Source organism: Phocoena sinus, chromosome 9 (assembly GCF_008692025.1).
Source record: "Phocoena sinus isolate mPhoSin1 chromosome 9, mPhoSin1.pri, whole genome shotgun sequence".
Lineage (NCBI taxonomy): Eukaryota > Metazoa > Chordata > Mammalia > Artiodactyla > Phocoenidae > Phocoena > Phocoena sinus.
This window is the reverse complement of record NC_045771.1, coordinates 42,776,971-42,795,145: the sequence shown is the minus strand read 5'-3', so window position 1 is coordinate 42,795,145 and position 18,175 is coordinate 42,776,971. Positions and strand designations below refer to the sequence as shown.

Sequence of the window (18,175 nt, the reverse complement as noted above, 5' to 3'; positions counted from 1 at the left end):
AAAATCATAAATGCAAGAGAGGACATTACAACTAAATACAAAGAATCATAAGAAACTGTATAAACAATCATAAACCAGCATATTGGACAACCTGGAAGAAATGGATACTTTCCTAGGAACATACAATCTACCAGGACTGAATTGGAAGAAATAGAAACTCTGAACAGACTTAAAACTAGTAAGGAGATTGAATTAGTAATCAAAAGTCTCCCAACAAAAAAACCTACAAGACCAGATGGCTTCACTGGAGAATTCTATCAAACATTTAGACAAGAATTAATGCCAATCATTCTCAAACTCTTCCAACAAATTTAAGAGAAAAGAAGACTTCCAAACTCATTTTACAAGGCTAGTATTACCTTGACATTGAAGTAAGACAAGGACAATAAAAATAAAAGAATATTGTAGGCCAATATCCCTGATGAATACAGATGCCAAAATCCTTAACAAATAGTAGAAACCAAATTCAACATCACATTAAAAGGATAATACACCATGATCAAGTGGGATTTATCTTTGCAATGTTAGGATGGTTCAACATATACAAATCAATAAACGTGAAACACTACATTAACAGAATGAAAGATAAAAATCATGTGCTCATCGCAATAGAGACAGAAAAAGCATTTGACAAAATCCAAAACCACTTCATGATAAAAACAAAAAAAACTCTCAACAAATTAGGTATAGACAATATAATACAGGCAATATATGACAAGCTCACAGCTAACTTCACACTCAATGGTGAAAAGCTCAAAGTTTTTCCTCTAAGATCAGGAGCAAAACAAGGATGCCCACTCTTGCCATTTATCTTCAACACAGTACTAAAAGTCCTAGCCAGGGCAATAAGGCAAGAAAAAGAAACAAAAGGGATCAAAGTCAGAAAGGAAGAAATAAAATTGTCCATGTTTGCAGTACCTAGAAATAAAGTTAACTGAGGAGGAGATAGACTTGTATACTGAAAACTGTAAGACACTGATGAAAGAAATTGAAGAAGACACAATTAAATGGAGAGATACCCTATGTGTTTGGTTTGGAAAAATTAATGTTGTTAAAATGTCCGTACTACCCCAAGTGATCTACAGATTCAATTCAACCCCTAACAAAACTCCAATGACATTTGTCACAGATATAGAAAGAACAATCTTAAAATTCATAAGAAACCACAAAAGACCCTGAATTTCCAAAATAATCTTGAGAAAAGCAGAACAAAGCTATAGGTATTACATTTCCTGATTTCAAACTATATTACAAAGCTATAGTAGTCAAAACAGTGTGAGACTGGCATAAAAAAAGACACAAAGACCAATGGAACAGAAATAGAGAACCCAGAATTAAACCAATGCATAAATTGCCAACTTATCTTTGACAAAGGCACTAAGAACATGCACAGAGAAAGGACAGCATTTTCAATAAATAATGTTGGGAAAACTGGACAACCACATGCAAAAGAATGAAATTAACTCTTATCTTACACAACTCACCAAGATTGAGTAGAAATGGATGAAAGGCTTAAATTTAATACTTTAAGCCATAAAACTACTATGAGAAAACAAAGGGGAAAAGCTTCTTGACAGTGGTCTTGGTAATAACTTTTTTGGACTTGACACCAAAAGCACAGGCAACAAAAGCAAAAATAAAAAAGGGTGACAATATCAACTTAAACGCTTTTGCACAAAAAGGAAATAGAATGAAAAAGAAACCTATAGAATGGGGGAAAATATTTGCAAACTGTGTACCTGATAAGGGGTTAATATCTGAAGTATCTCTATATAAGGAACTCATACAACTAAATGGCAAAACAACAACAAAAAATCTGATTTTAAAATGGCAAAAACCTGAACATTTTTCCAAAGAATATACATAAATTGTCAACAGGTACATGAAAATGTGCTCAACATCATTAATTACCAGGGAAATGCAATTCAAAACCACAATGAGATATCAACTCATGTCTATTAGAATGGCTATTATCAAAAAGAAAAGAGATAACAAATGTTGATGAAGATGTAGAGAAAAGGACTGTTGATGGGAATGTAAATTGGTATAATATTGTGTAAAACAGTATGTAGGTTCCTCAAAAAAATAAAATAGAACTACCATATGATCAAGCCATCCCACTGCTGGGAACACATCCAAAGGAATAAAAATCCATATCCTGAAGAGATATCTGCACTTTTTTGTCCATTGCAGCATTATTCATCATAGGCAAGATATGGAAACACCCTAAGTGTCTGCTGATGGATGAATGGTGTATTTCTAAAAGCACTGCTGTTGGTCCTTCTAAATCTTAGATCCACCACTTTTGGAACCCTCACCCTGTGAGAGAGTCACAGGATTCTCAAGGCACTTGTCTCCTGCTTCTTTTGACTTAGAGCTTACAAAGGGAGAGATACTCCAATATCACAAAGGCATAATTGCTTCTATTAAAAATAACCATGTTTTGGGGAATGGGCTTAAAGGAGAGATGTGAGGTCAGAAACAGCCAACAAAGGGGAGCAGGAAAGAAAGGTACCTAAAATAATAGCCCTAAAGAGTAGCACTGGTAGCCTTAGAAGTTGCCAGGAACCAGATCTTTTGGTGGAGTCACTGTCATTCATTAAGGTTATGTAATCATCTCTACTGTGCAGAAGAGAGTGGAGACTGCTAGATCAACAGAGAGGTGTGAACCATACAGCATATGCAGAGGAAAAACCAGGGAGTTGAGAATTCTTGATAAGAAACCATAATAGAGATTGACCATGTGTCAGAAAGCAAACCGGGAATGCTGATTAGATTACAGTAGTTGACATCTTGGCGCCTTGAGGCAGCTGAAGAACAAACAGATTTAGTGAGCGGGGAGAAGAGGAATGCAACCATGTGGATACCAGGTGGGATTTCTTAAAAGGAGCAGTTTCAGGCAATGGCAGGGTCTGGGCTGTGACCACAGAAGCAGAATTGGCAGCATGCAGTTCACTCACTGTCTTCTTCAGGGAGCCTTGCAAATAAGACAGGCTTCTGTTAAGGACATTGTTTAGATTCCAAATTAAAAGTGCCTTATAGCCACCAAATATTAGAGTGTTATTGTGAAGGGATGTGAGGAGATGGCTTCAGGTCATATGCTTGATGGTCACCTGGCACCTTCCCTGAAGCACTTAAACCTGAATACAAAAAACTACTCACCTATATTATCTTAGGAGATGTTCTATTTAAGAATAATTTCTACCATTATGCCATGAAGAAACTAAAATCACTGTCTCAATTCGAAATGTCATTCTGTTGCTGACATCCAATTCTTACAACCCTTGGTTATTTTTCAATCTTGGATGAAATGCCTGTCAAGATCTCCGTTGGCCTATTGCAAGATGATTTCCCATTGGTTGTTGGTTGATTCGTTTTTTTCAGTCAACCAGAGATTTGGCTGTGGGATTTAGCTGAAAACCCAGGGACTGCTTTGGAGAAGTGAAGATAAGAAGTAGGAACTGAAGTCCCAAGCACATGGCTGTGAAAGGCAGCAGAGTGAAGAGTTAAGCTCACTGGCTCGGTAGTCAGATCTGGCATCAAACTCAATCTCCACCTGCCAGTTGAGTAGAAGAATCTCATTCTCAGTGTTGTCTTCTGTACTATGGGCTAATAATGTCTACTTTGCTGACTTTTTTTACAAAGATTAGACAAGATCAATTATGTAAAGCACTAAACACAGTTCATTAAACTGTAACATTAGCATTAAAAAATAAAATAAAATAACCATGTTTTATTAGAGCAATTTTTTCACAGTGTACTCTTGGGAGACAAAAACCTTAACCATCACACCTTGCAACCTGGAGATTTTACCTATTGGAAGAGACACCTCTAGAAGAACTCTCTTCAACCTTGCTGGAAGGGCCCCTATCAGGTACTGCTAACCAACCCTTATGCCACCAGAATCCAAGGAACAGACTCTTGGATTCATGTGACACACCTAAAGAAAGTACAGAACCCTGACTGGACCTGCACATCATCTGGTGACTTGAAAGTAAAGACTTCCCAGAACTGACGTAGATGACATCTGATGAGACAGCTTTCCCAGGATATCCAGGCCAGGACTGTTGGAAGTTTGTCATCAAACTTTTAAGGATGACATAACACTTCGGATGATCACAGATATTTAGTATCTTGATAACATATGAACTTTAGATAAAAAAGTGCCTGTGAGTTCTCCCTCCCACCCCTCCTTGTTACTCGCATGTGACCTCAATAGGTTTCCAATCTGTGCACGTTTCCTCTGATGTGAGACACTACACTCAGGAAAGGTCCTTCCTGGCACTGAGGGACAAAAAGCTGCTGAAACTAGAAAACCTGACTCTTGATCAATGATGCTTTCAGAGAAAGGTCTTGATCAAAAGGGGGAAAGTAAAAAAAAATAATAAATAGAAATCTCAATTAAATAGAGTTGGAGACAAGAAGGAGGAACTTTCATGCCCTGTAACAACAGCAGAGTCCAAAAGGAAGAAGAAGGATTCCTCTTCTTTCCTGGCAAGGATTCAGCCAATGAAAAGCCATGGACTTTTGGTTCACTATAGCTCTCCCAACCTCGTTTTCCCCTCTATGAAAGTCCTTGCTGTGCAGGGACTTGCATGTGGCTCACCATGGTTATAAACCTCAAAGTGCAATCCTCTGCTGACCCCCAATAAACCCATCTTTGTTGGAGAAATATCTGGCAGTCCATTTGTTTTAGGGCAACTATGAATAAAGAAAATGTGGCATATATATGCAATGGATTATTATTCACCCATAAAAAACAAGGAAATCCTGTCATTTGCAACTACATGGATGAACCTGGAAGGCATTACGCTATGTGAAACAGGGCAGACAGGGAAAGACAAATATTTTATGGTATCACTCACATGTGGAATCTAAAAAAGACCAAAAAAAAGTCAGACTCAGAAACAGAGAGTAGACTGGTGGTTGCCAGGGTCTGGGGACTGGGGGTAATGACGTGATGTTCTTTAAAGGGTACAAACTTTTAGTTGTAAGATGAAGGAATTCTGAGGAAGCAATGTACAGCATAGTGACTATAGTTAATAATACTGCATTATATACTTGACATCTGCTAAAAGCGTAGCCCTTAAGTGTTCTCACACACACACAAGGTAACTCTGTGAGGTGTTGGATGTGTTAATTAACTTGGTTGTGGTGATCACTTTACAACATATATGTATATCAAATCATTGTATTATATACTTTATATATACACATATTTATTTGGCAAAAAATGAAAACTATGAAAGAGAATATGGGGAAATACTTCTATGATTTTGATGTGAACTGTTTCTAAGCACAGAAGTTAACACAGAAAACAGAGCAAGTGTACAGTTGTGATTGTATACAAATTTTAAACTTCTATAAAGCAATGACCATTAATAAACTATATATTGATATCCTAGAATAAACTATGTTATAGACATAATAGACAAAAGATTATTGTCTATAATATAAAAAGACACCACAAATCAATTTTCAAATGGTCAAAAAGAAACGCAAATAGCCAACAGACTTATGGAAAGATGTAAAACTTCACTGGCAAAGACTTGTAAGATGAGTTACTTTTAAAAAAACTATCAGTTAGAAAATGTTATAAGTTTAATAACAGTGGTGTTCATGGAGATGCAGAGAAATGGACACTCTCACCATTATAAGTTCTCAGTATCCATCAAATTATAAAAATTCATACCTTATGGTCTAGCAGTCCCATATCAAATATTTCAAATATTAAATATTTTAAATACTGAAATGTGTTCAAATGAATGTGTACAAGGATGTTAATTACTCATAGCACTGGTTGTTATGACAAAAAGGTAAATATAATCTAAATGTCCACTGATGTGGGAATGGCTAATTACATGATAGTCACTCATGATGCTGAACAATAAAACGTGGAGACTACTACAACGTATGAGGAAGATCTAGGCAGATGCCCAAGACACGCTGTTACATAAAAGTTACAGAATAATACCATTTAAACAATACATTGGGTTTTCAGAAGTGTTTTCTGGAATGATACATACAAAGCCACTTACAATCATCACTAATTGAGGAGTACACTGAAGAGAGGGGAACATTTCCTCTTTTCTTGATATACTATTTTTTCTGATTGTATTACTATAAGCATATAGTTGACTCCTGAACAACATGGAGGTGAGGGGCGCAGTTGAAAGTCCGAGTATAAATTATAGTTGGCCCTCCATATACTTGGTCCCTCTGTATCCCGGGATTCAACCAACCACAGATCTAGTAATAGTGTAGTATTTATTATTGGAAAAAAAATCTGCAAATAAGTGGACCCATGTAGTTCAAATCCATGTTGTTCAACAGTCAACTGTATTATTTTTGTGATTTAAAGGCCACTCTGCCCATAGCCATCACTTTCAGGAATGTAATCGCCAAGAAAGACCTCCTAACTTTGAGCTAAGTATCTTCCTTCCACCAGTTGGCTCCCTCAAGTCTGTCATCTTCCACATTATACTCTCTCAAATGTTTGAAGACAGCTGCCATGTACCCCTCAATCTTCTATTATTCAATTAAATATCCCAGGTCTCTTCATGCATTCCTTAAGTGAACAGTTTTCAGGGCTCTAAAAACATTCTTTTTAGAATGTCAAGACATGTTCCCCCAGGTTCCATCTGACCAGAACAAAGTAGAGTGGATCTACTAACCCTCTTGATTTGGAAACAATTTCAACAAACAAGATGTTTACCATTTCAACCATAAGATTCTACTCAGGTCTTCTGGCTACCATACAAAACTGTTTACTGAAAATATAAGCATGGGGTACAGAGTTCATGGAAACTCTCTATTCTATCTTCAGAATATTTTCTGTAAATCTAAAGCTGTCCTAAAATAAATTTTATTAAAAATAATCCATCTAATGAACATATCTACAAATATAAAATGTAATCTGGGTAAAATTTTCCTCAGAAGGAAGTTTTCTTCACAATTCTCATGTCCTATAGCAAAGTGTGATTTGAGTTATATTTTGCTCATATTTGTTTATCCCATAATTCTAGTGACTAATAAAAACACAAAAAATGCAATAAAACAAGCAGTTTTAACAATAATGTAGGAAAAGTTATTTCATGAATATTCAGAAAAATAAGTATGCTTTCTCTGAAAGTTAAAAAAAAAAAAAGAATCGCCAAAATAAAACTTTAGCTTACTTCTGTTTACTGACTTTAAATTCTAGTGGTATATTAAAATTAAACTAAATCAATTTAAACTTTGAGTTAGTTCACAAATATAAACCCTTCAAAACAAGTCCAAATGCATAAAAGAGAGACAGCCATAAGAATAATACATTCGGTCTTTTTTTTTAAGAAGACATCTAAGTTTGGTTCATGTTTCCTGTTGTAATCATAATGCTTAAGTTTAATGTATATTCATTTGGAAAACTGATATTACAGTAAGTTATTTAATAACTGAATATAGTATGGTTTAAAAACAACTATGAAATAATTACCTCAGATAAGTGTTTGCAGATAAGACACGTAAAATATCACGAAAAGCCTGTGAATAGAATCAAATCGATGAAATTTCTAAGGAATTAAGTGATGTTTAAAATGTCCTGATTCATTAACAAAAATACCCCCACTAGAAAGAAGTATTTTTATTGTTAAAATGAGTCCTCAGAAACAGTTTAGTTCTAGCTCTACCTCAGGCAAATAATTTCTTGAAGTTGTAACCTCCTTTTCTATTAAAAAAAAAGTTTTGGAGTAAATCCTTCAGCTCTAAAATTCTAAGCTTTTTATATGTGGTTAACTTCTTACCAGTGTTTAAGTTTATATTTTACTGGAAGGCAGGTGGGTTGCGGGGGATTGGTTTCCACAAAGGAGGCAGCTTCCTCCAGGTACTTTCAGAGACTATTTTATCTTGACCTTCTAAGCGAATTAGGAATTTCTCTCTATCTACACAGTCTATATGCCTGCTTCACTCAAACTCCTGATTATTATAAAATTAGCTATGGCGTATCTGCTTCCCTGATCTACCTCAGCCTGAAGTGACTGCTACAGAAGGCTTAAGAGCACTTATCAAAATGGGACTTCCCTGGTGTACCAGATGATGATGAGAGAGGGAGGAGGGAAGGCAAAAAATGTGGAAGCTAACTTTGGCCAAAGAGGTTTTAGCAGCAATTACACACAACTTAAGAAATTTACGGGGAACTTAAAATTTTGCACTCTGCATGATATGTGGCTTATAACCCACAGATAAACATTGAAAAAAATACATAATAAAATTTCGACTCTAATGTTAAATTAAATCTAAGTTTAGAATTTTTAACTTCTCTCATTGATTCAAGGGCATCCGGCATGGACAAATGTTTCAAATAATGAAAATGAGATTATCAGTCTTTTGGGCAAGCAAAAGCCTATTCAAAGGTATAGATAACTGAATATATGCATTTATAGGAGTCTAAGATTCAACAGTCTTACAGGAAATCATACTAGACATGCCTTCCTCCTTTCCTTCTCAGAAGTGATTTCACACAAGTGAAAAGTTAAATGAACATCAGAAGTAGCCCTGAGGTGGAAAATAAGCCATAATAGGACAATTAAAGACTGAGGTGTTTATGTGGATGCAGAAAGGAGTTAAGCTTTAATGGCTGCAGGGATGTGTGTGCGTGTGTGTGCGTGTGTGTGTGTGCGCGCATGCGTGCATGCATGCGTGAGTGCGCCTGCTACTGCACGTGCACGGTTTGAGCTGTGGTATGTTTGGGGGCTAGTATGATGTTTATGAATCTTAGATCTTGTATCTTTATTTTTAAAATAGTTAATAGTAGATCTAGTTATCATTTTCTCCTGTGCTAGATATCTCCCCTCTGAACAGTTAATTCTTGCATTAGTCCCCCCCCAAGTGGGCCTTGTAAGAATAACACAAATTGCCATGATGGAATAGAGAAATAGGCTAGTGGAGAAAATATGCAACTTGAGCTAAGTAGGGCCAAAGCAATGGAAAGCAGCAAACCTGTGTGTAGTTTACCCATTTGTATCTATCCTGACTCTTTCCACATGGTCCCTAGAGAACTGGATCAAGGGTGAAACAACAGGATGTACAGGGAGATGCCTTTCTCACTCATAAATTATTCATCTTCTATGTGAAAACAAAGGAATGAGAAATGTGGGAACTGGAAATACATAGGGAAGATAGACAATTTGACTTTAAATTTAGAACACTGGCTTCAACAGAACTACACTTCGTATGACAGTGGAGAAATCATGTTATTGCTATCTGCTTAAAAGCATAAAATACATACTGACTTAAGGCAGGACAACTTTTAAACAATAAAAATAAAGATGGTTCAAAATTGCTATAAACTGAGGACCCACTGTCTTTAACCAGACTTTTGGATAAACTACTCCCAGACCAAGAAAATCTTCCAGTGGTATTTTAAACATTATTTCTTCTACTGTGATAACATTTTGGTTTTTTGTGAACACAGTGAACAGTAGAGAATGATATTTTAATGGCTATACAAATTTCTCCTATTCATGTCTCAAAATGGATCAAGACTTTTTTGAATGTGCTTTATATTTGAAAGATACCAAAGTGGTCACTGTACTTTTCTTTTTTAGTACCTATAACAATTGCAATTATTTAATCATTTGGGAAATTATTTGCTGAATGTTCCCCCTGGCTCAGACTGTGAGTTTCAAGATAGGGCTGGGCTTGTTTTATTTATCTCAGTGTACCTACTTTGTTAACGTAGTTCTTAGAACATGGTAACTGACAAATTTCTTTCGAAAGAATGAGTAAAAATATCTTTTCTAATGTGGCTTTCAGAAAAAAACCCACATAATACTAGATAAAGAAAAATCTGAATAAAAAAATTTTTTAGGGAAGGAAGAGTTCATCCTAAAAGTAAGACAGAATTCTGAGCTATTAGCATTAATCTAAGTCCTTGTCGTGAACCCAAAAGCAAGTGAAAAAAATTTTAAATACCTTTTTAAAGATAAAATAAGTAATCACCATAACGATTGGAAGCAACAATGTCTCTGTGTATCTCAGTGGTGTCTGAAATATAGCAAATTATTCAAAATAATTATTTATTAAATTTTACATTAAATGAATAAAAATGTATGTCAACTTGAGTGTCACAATAAGATTTCATAAAGGTAAAAGATATCTTTGTCATTAACAGACTATATATTTATTGAGTTTCATGTTCTAATACAAGAATCAAAAATATAAAATAGTTACACAAATATATCAAATAGTTTTAATGATAAAAACTATTAAAATTAGCTATGGATATTATTTTTTCCTTTCTTTTGGCTTTATCTTTGCTTTATTTATATTATATAATAGTAAGTTTAAAATGTGTGTTTACTGATCCCTGGGCCCTAGATTATCATTTCCTGGGCTGCAAATTCTATTATTTTCATTTGTGAAACTATAGAACTAACAATGAAAAAAGTTACATTAAGTAATTACTGTAAGTATGAATTAGTAATAAAATAATAGCAGCAGCTAAATAATTCTCATGAATTGTGATAAAGAGTGATTTACCATGTAACAAAATCATATATTTCTTGAAGGCAGGAATCAAGTAATTTTACTCTTCATAGTCCGACTACAAACTGCCTCACAGATAATTAGTGGTCAATAATTGTTTTTGAATAAATGTATGACTGATTGGATAGATAAGAGAATAATAGATGATTAGTAGTATATCTTTCTTGGCAATGTCTTATTTTAAAAGTTTGTAATATTTGGGATATTAAGTGAAAAAAGCCTGAATTTTTAAAAAACAAAAACAAGAATTTGGGTTTATATTTCCTGAGTGGTCCTCCAACTGACCCAGATTATTAAAAGTAATTGAACTGTAGTAACCGTAATTGACTATGGGTCATACAGTATGTTATGCACTTGCCCTGGTAGGGGCCATTGTTTACTGATTTTACACGTAAGAAACCAGGTGAGGAAGGCCATATAATTAGCAAAAGTTACCGTAAAAAAATGATAGAGTAAGTAAATTGGGTGTTTCTGAATAAAACTTTTGAGTTTCAGATTAAAGGGAAAACTTAAGAGCAAGAACCCATCATACCTGTAGAAGGGAAAAAAAGAAACATTCATACCGCTTTTTCCATGAAGTCAAATTCAGGAGCACAGGTGTAAATTAAAGTATCAAAATCTGTATATCTTAAGATTCTGGCTGCAATAAGGTCACTCAGGCCAATCTGGAAGAAAATAAAAACAAATTAAAATTACACAAATAATTATAGTTAATAATAGATTGGTTTGATGTAATAGTAACAAAGTCTACAGAGAAGATAAATCCAAGGTACATGGATGACTCTCCAAAAAAACAAAAAATACAGTGAATCACATTATGCGCTGAATTATGAAGAAAATTGAAAACAAACAGAAATAGCAAGAGAAATGAAAAGGAAAAAGAAGTTCAGAAAAAGCAAGCAGAAAAGGTGATAATGTAAAGAATGAGCTAAAATCAACATTTGCTGGGCACAAACCACCATGCAGTTGATCATGAGATTTTATAATCAGATCATTTATCAAGAAAAAACCAATTTCAGTTAACTCCTTTCACCACACATTGTAAATCATGAACAAATTTTCCATGCACTGTCATTTTCACAAAGCCTCATACATTGAGCACAATTTTTGGTGCTTCTTGAATTTTTCAGACATACATTCAAGCCATTAACTATGAGAGTTATTCTCCAAGAGAATTACAACAACTATACATACTCCTTTGATTTAGTTACTTGATCTCAAAGAACTTTAAAATAAACACCACCAACAAAATCCAATGTAGAGCTATTTTCTACTGATTATTTATTACCTACTTTGGTGAGACAATTATTTTTATACTGCATTCTTAGAAGGCCAGATAAAGAAAAATATTTGGCATGTAAAACATTAACTCAAACTACTTTAAAAGGACATAAATTATTATATATCAACTTTGATGATTATCTATGGTTTTCATTTATTCATGATTCCCCTTATCTACCAGTAGCAAGGATAATTTACAGCTAACTTAATTTTTCTAATTTAGAATAGGCCTGGTGACTAATTACAATTTAACCAAGCCACTTTAGTTTCAAGTCTTTCTCACAGCTGTCACACAGAAGTCACTTAAGAATACCAAGATGTGTGTGTGTGTGTGTGTGTGTGTGTGTCTTAGGATTTGTAAAGAGTTGGGTGACAATGTGGAGCAAGGCAAGAAAGAAAATAACAGACCAACTTAATAAATAACTTAGGAGACCTAAATAAATTTACCATAAAATGTATACCCCCTACAGAATAAAAATTTAAGAACAACAAATAAACCTAATAAACCGCTCTGCAGATCTAACAATAAATGGCAAATAAATCCTTACATTTTGAAATTTTATTTAACATGAATATGTATGCAGACTCAATTCTCCTGGATAGTGACAGCATTTGACATTTTAAGAGAGTAACTATCTATAATCCCTTGTTAAAGCTGAAGCAATGTCAGCATTAGACAGAGTCCTAATTGGAAAGTACTACATAAGGTAAATTTCAGAGTAGATTATTGTATGATACACTCATCTATCCTCACATCCAAACAGAGAGTGCTGAAAAATCAAAAGTTAAAATCATGCATTGTTTTCTATTCCCAAAACAAACTAGTAAATAGGAACTTTTGCTTTGAAAAGGGCCATTATTTGAGGTATAGGCCTTAAAACAGACAGAAACAACATGCATGAGGGATGTGGTCCATATATTTTCCAGAGGTTGAAAAGACAGAGAATTTTTATCATTCTCTTTATACAAGAAAAACTTTAAAAATATCAAATCACATCTTAATTTTAATCTATAATTATAAATTAAATTATATTGAGATATTGAGTTCTATATTGCAAAGCTGAGTACAGACTCTTGATATGTTAACATTTACAATGAATTAATAACTTATTAAACAAACTATTTGTATTTTAACCAAAATATAAACAACTACTTAACATATTTTTTTCCTAGAAGGCTAAGTCACCATTCATTGATATACTTTCTTCTTAGTGGGTTGAAAAGATCTGCAGGGTACTAGTACTGACTCTGCCAATAACTAGTTTGGGACCTTGAAGAAGGCACTTAACCACTATAAAATGAAGAGGTTTCATTTAAAAATAGATAGTTTCAAAGTCTTCATCCAACTAAATATGTATATAAATTCTAATGTTTTAACCAGAAAGTACTTACATGGTCTGAAACACCTAAAATTTTAGATGTCAGAAATTTCAGAATGATTGTCCCACAAAACCAAGCACTTCCTTGAATTATCTAGAAAATAAACAAAATAGATAGAAGTCAGAAGACCAAAAGGCCCTCCTCCTGGAAATTAAACCTCCTATTAATAAGTCTTGAGTGAAAGGGAAATACAAACTCAAAAAAAATTTTTTTTAAATACGGTTATGAAAACTACATATTAGAAACTAAGGGATGCATGTAAAGCAACGATCAGAAGAAAATTCATGGCCTCATAAACTTTTATCAATAAAAATGAGAGTAAAGGAAATAAATGAAAAGCTGGACTCAAATATCTAGGTAAAGAACAACAAAATAAACAAAAACACATGAAAGGAAATATTCAAGAGAAGAACAGTCTATTATATTTAGACCTATGTGCATCCATTTTGTTGTCCTTTACTTCTTCTGGATGTTCTAACATTCCTTCTCTCATCATTTACTTCCTGTTTCAAGGACTTCTATTAATCATTATTTAAGGGCTGCTCTGCTAGCAACAAATTCTTAGTTTTCCTTCATCTGAGAATATGTTTTACTTTCCCCTTCATTCCTAAAAGACACTTTCACTGGATATATAACTTGTGGTTGACAATTCTTTCCAGCACTTGACAAATGTTGTGCCACCTCCTTCTGGCTCCCAGTTTCAGATGAGAAGTCTGCTGTAAATTCGAATCAGTTTTGCCCTAAAGGTAATGCATCATTTCCCTCTGTCTGCTTTCAAGACTTTTTCTTTGCCTTTCGTTTGCAGAAGTTGAATTATGATGTGTCTTGGCATGGATTTTGTTGGCTTTATCCTATCTAGAATTAACTCAGTTTCTTGACTCTGTAGAGTTACATCTTTTACCAAATTTGGAAAGTTCTCAGCCATTACTTCTTTTTTTTTTTTTAACATCTTTATTGGAGTATAATTGCTTTACAATGGTGTGTTAGTATATGCTTTATAACAAAGTGAATCCGTTATACATATACATATGTCCCCATATCTCTTCCCTCTTGCATCTCCCTCCCTCCCTCCCACCCTCCCTATCCCACCCCTCTAGGTGGTCACAAAGCACCAAGCTGATCTCCCTGTGCTATGTGGCTGCTTCCCACTAGCTATCTATTTTACGCCATTACTTCTTCAAATACTTTTTCAGCCCCACTCTCTTTTTCCTCTCCTGTGGAACTTGCACGATACAAATATTAAATCTTCTGTTATTGTCCCACACTTCCCTAAGCCTCTATCATTTTTTTCCAGTTACTTTTCCTCTGTTGTTTAGATTGGGTAATTTCTATTCTTCTATCTTCAAGTACATTGATCGCTTTCTTTGTTATATTCATTCTTCTATGAAGCTAATTCACTGAGTTTTTAATTTCAGTTACAGTATTTTTCAAGTTATTTTTTTAAAAAAATTCCCAAGTTATTCCTTTTTTTAAAAAAATTTTTTGATTTCTTTGGTGATATTTTGTTTGCTTCTAGAGTACTTATAATTGCTCACTGAAGTATTTTTATGATGACTGCTTTAAAATTCTTGCCAAATAATCCCAACATCTTACTCATCTGAGTGTTAAAATCTCTTTATTGCCTTTTCTCATTTAAGTTGTAATTTTCCTTATCCTTATTACATGATAAATGCTTTTACACATTTAAAAAAAATTTAAATTTCAAAAATATTAGATTTATTCAGATACTATGTACTTTTTTCTCCCTAATATATATAGCATATTTTCAAAAATATGTTTTTTGTTTGTTGCCAAAGAACAGAAATGCAATTAACTTTTGAATATTAATCTTATACCTAGCCATGTTATTGAATTTTTATAATTTCTTATAATTATTTTGTTTTACATGTAAATAATGATATAATAAATTTTGAGTTTTCTTTCCATTTCTTTTCTAATCCTGTTATTTACTTTCTTGCTTTTACATGTTTGAACCTTTAATAAAATGTGAAAAAACATATTTATCTTGATCTTCATAAATGGAATACTCCAAATATCTCTCCTGCAAAACCAATGACTGCTGAAGAATTTTATTGGGTTAAGTAAACTCCCTGCTATTTCTTCTGTGCTAAGAGTTTTTATCATAAATGGGTGTTTAATTTTATGAAATTTATTTTCTGCATCTAATGAGATGATCATAAAGTATTTTTCTCCTTTAATTTGCTAGTGTGACAATTTACATTTATAAATTTTCCAGAAACATCTTTGCATTCCTGGGATGAACCCAATTTGACAAGAATGGATTATCCCTTTCTCCTATAAAAACAGGTGTTTTTGTAAGAAAAAGTGCTATTTCACAAAATAGCTTTGCTATTTCTTTTTGACGGTCTTCCAGAAAAAAGACATAAAAAGCCAGAATGTTTTCTGTGTTGTTAGTCCAGTCATCTGGACTACCATGACTAATTTCTCCCTTTTGCAAGAGATTGATGGTATTAATTATATCAGTTTTAAAACATAAGTATAAGCTGAACATTCATTATATCTTAACTGTTCTCTCCTTAGATTTTTGTTTCTTTGAAATTCTTGACTTGAAAGCTTTTTATTCTTTGCAGTCTAAAACTGAAAATATTTAAGACAATAAAATTTCCTCTGAACACAACTTTGGCAGAATTCCCTAAACATCCACAGATACTGCTCTATTTGTTGTCATTTTTCAGTAATTTGTAATTAAAATTTTGACTTCCTTTTGAGTTAAATTATTAAATAAAAATCTTTAAATTTTCTGTTGATTTCTTGGTTTAATCTTTAAAAAAACAAGCTTTGCCAATTTTTCTGAAGAAAAAAAATCAAATATTAGAAGGGTCATATCATTCAATAACAAGTGTATTTTCACCATAGGGCATGGGAAAATGCTTCCAGCAATAAGAAACTGGCAACTCATTCCATTTTGTTTGTTTATATTCTGAGTGGCTATCTACCCTCTTATCATTTCCAGTTTTACCATACCAATATATAATATGTAATCACAGAGTTCTTTAATATGGTAGATTTTATTTTTTAGTAGGAGTACATTAAAGACCTAGAGAAAAAGAATGTCATCTGTCTGATATTACGAGAATTAGTCACTGCAGTGCCTACTTAATAAGGTACTTATTTTACTTTGTAACATAACATACAAATACAGAGATAACATGGGCCATCCATTTGTACATTTGCAAAGAAGTCAAACAAAGATTAGGTAGTGGCTGAGTTGAAATAAAAAGGAACTGGGAGATTGTAGGGAAAATGTTAAAAGGACAAAAATAATAAGAGTCTAAAGTTGGAAGCCAAAGGAAAGATAGATGATGGATAAATGTAGAGAACAGAAAAAGGGAAAGTGGGGACAGAACTACGGACTGAGTTATTTTGAAGAGAAGGTTAGTAAATCTAAAGAAAGAAACTCAAAGCAAATAGAAAAAAAAATTAAAAGCAAGGTAGTAGGGTACAGCAGAAGGAAAAGTAAAGAAGAAAGGCCTGAGGGTAGTGCTGAAATAAATGAACTAACTTCTTGAAAATGACTTGTAGATATTGCTAAGGAGTGTTTCCCACCTTATGTAAGTAGCTATTTATAACATTTACTAACTACAAATCATTCATTTTTAAAGCATATTATCTGTATTCAGTTTATAGAAATAAAAAAGGATTTGAAGAAATTATGTTAAAAATGTTGAACCTTACCCAAAAGTGGAGTTCAGATGCACCCGGTCTTTGAATTTTATTTCTCCATAGAATTATCACCTAAAATGCATATGACATAAAATAACACAATTAAATTAACTTTTTAAAAATTACATTTCAAAAATTACACAGCCACCCCCTTCCATCTTGGCTATCACCAGACATTTTCCTTCTTAATTGTTGATTTTTCTGAATTTGGACATGGAAAATTTCCTTGGGGTGAAAGCCAAATGCTTTGTGTACCAGAAAGTTGACCCTAGAATCAAGTTAATTCCTTACTGAGTTACTTGGGACATTTTATGCAGGGCAGTTCCTCTGAGGAGACAGATGGTGTGTGAAAGGTATGTCCATGCAAGCATACATGTAAGTTATCCAGAAAAATTAGTGGTCTAAATTAACATGAAAATCCTTCCTCTCCAAACCCACAAATATTTAAAAATGTTTAAAAATCTATATATATCTAACTGAATTTATAAGAAAGAAAAGGAACTTTCCAGGTGCCAGAGAAAAGAAGGTGATTTTTAAAAGTAAAACATTAATTAGGAGAGATTTTAAGGAGTTGGCAGCTTTTAAGGAGGTCTGTAGAACAGGGTTACAACTATGGGCTTGTATTAAAAGGGAGGGCAGAAGACTTGGAACTATGAAAGGTAAGAAACTGGAATTAAGACTCATGCATAGAGCTGTGGTCCTCAAAAACTATACCCTTGGTGCTATCAACTGAATGTTTACGTCCCTCCACCGATCCTGTGTTGAAACCCTAAGCTCCAATGTGACATATTTAGAGGTGGGACCCTTTGTGAGGTAATTAGATCACGAGGGTGGGAACCTCATAAATGGGATTAGTGCCTTTCTAAGGACAGACATGAGAGAAATGATCGCTCTCTCCATCATGGGAGGATACAATGAAGATATATGTCTGCAAGTCAAGAAGAAAGCCCTCATCAAGAACTAAATCAGCTGACACCTTGATCTCGGACTTTCCAGCATCTAGAACTGTAAGAAATAGATTTCCACGTAAGCCACCCATTCTGGTATTTTTGTTATAGCAGTTTGAACTGACAAAGACATGCAGGGACTAGGAATACTCCTCCTACTATCTCTACAAGTTGGTAAGGTATTTGTCTATTCCCAAGTTTGTGTTGGAAAAACAAAAAGCTCCAATGAGAAACAAATCTTAGGCCTGTGTATTACAAAGATTTGGAGGAGAATTTTGCATCATCTAATTGGCCCAAGATGAGCCAGGATTCCTGAAGTTCCAACAATAGGAAAATATAAATGTACCAGATTACACAAT

At 33.8% G+C, this 18,175-nt stretch overlaps 1 protein-coding gene across 1 annotated transcript in view; it reads right to left on the bottom strand.

Moving 5' to 3' along the window:
• DPY19L2 (dpy-19 like 2) overlaps window positions 1–18,175 on the bottom strand; it is a 95,225-nt gene that overhangs the window by 30,124 nt on the left and 46,926 nt on the right. Inside the window, exons 12-16 of the mRNA XM_032643570.1 lie at window positions 16,882–16,941; window positions 13,198–13,278; window positions 11,088–11,189; window positions 9,952–10,023; window positions 7,475–7,521 (exon numbers count right to left, since the gene is read on the bottom strand). Coding sequence (XP_032499461.1) covers window positions 7,475–7,521; window positions 9,952–10,023; window positions 11,088–11,189; window positions 13,198–13,278; window positions 16,882–16,941 — 362 coding nt within the window. The remainder of the gene's footprint in view (window positions 1–7,474; window positions 7,522–9,951; window positions 10,024–11,087; window positions 11,190–13,197; window positions 13,279–16,881; window positions 16,942–18,175) is intronic.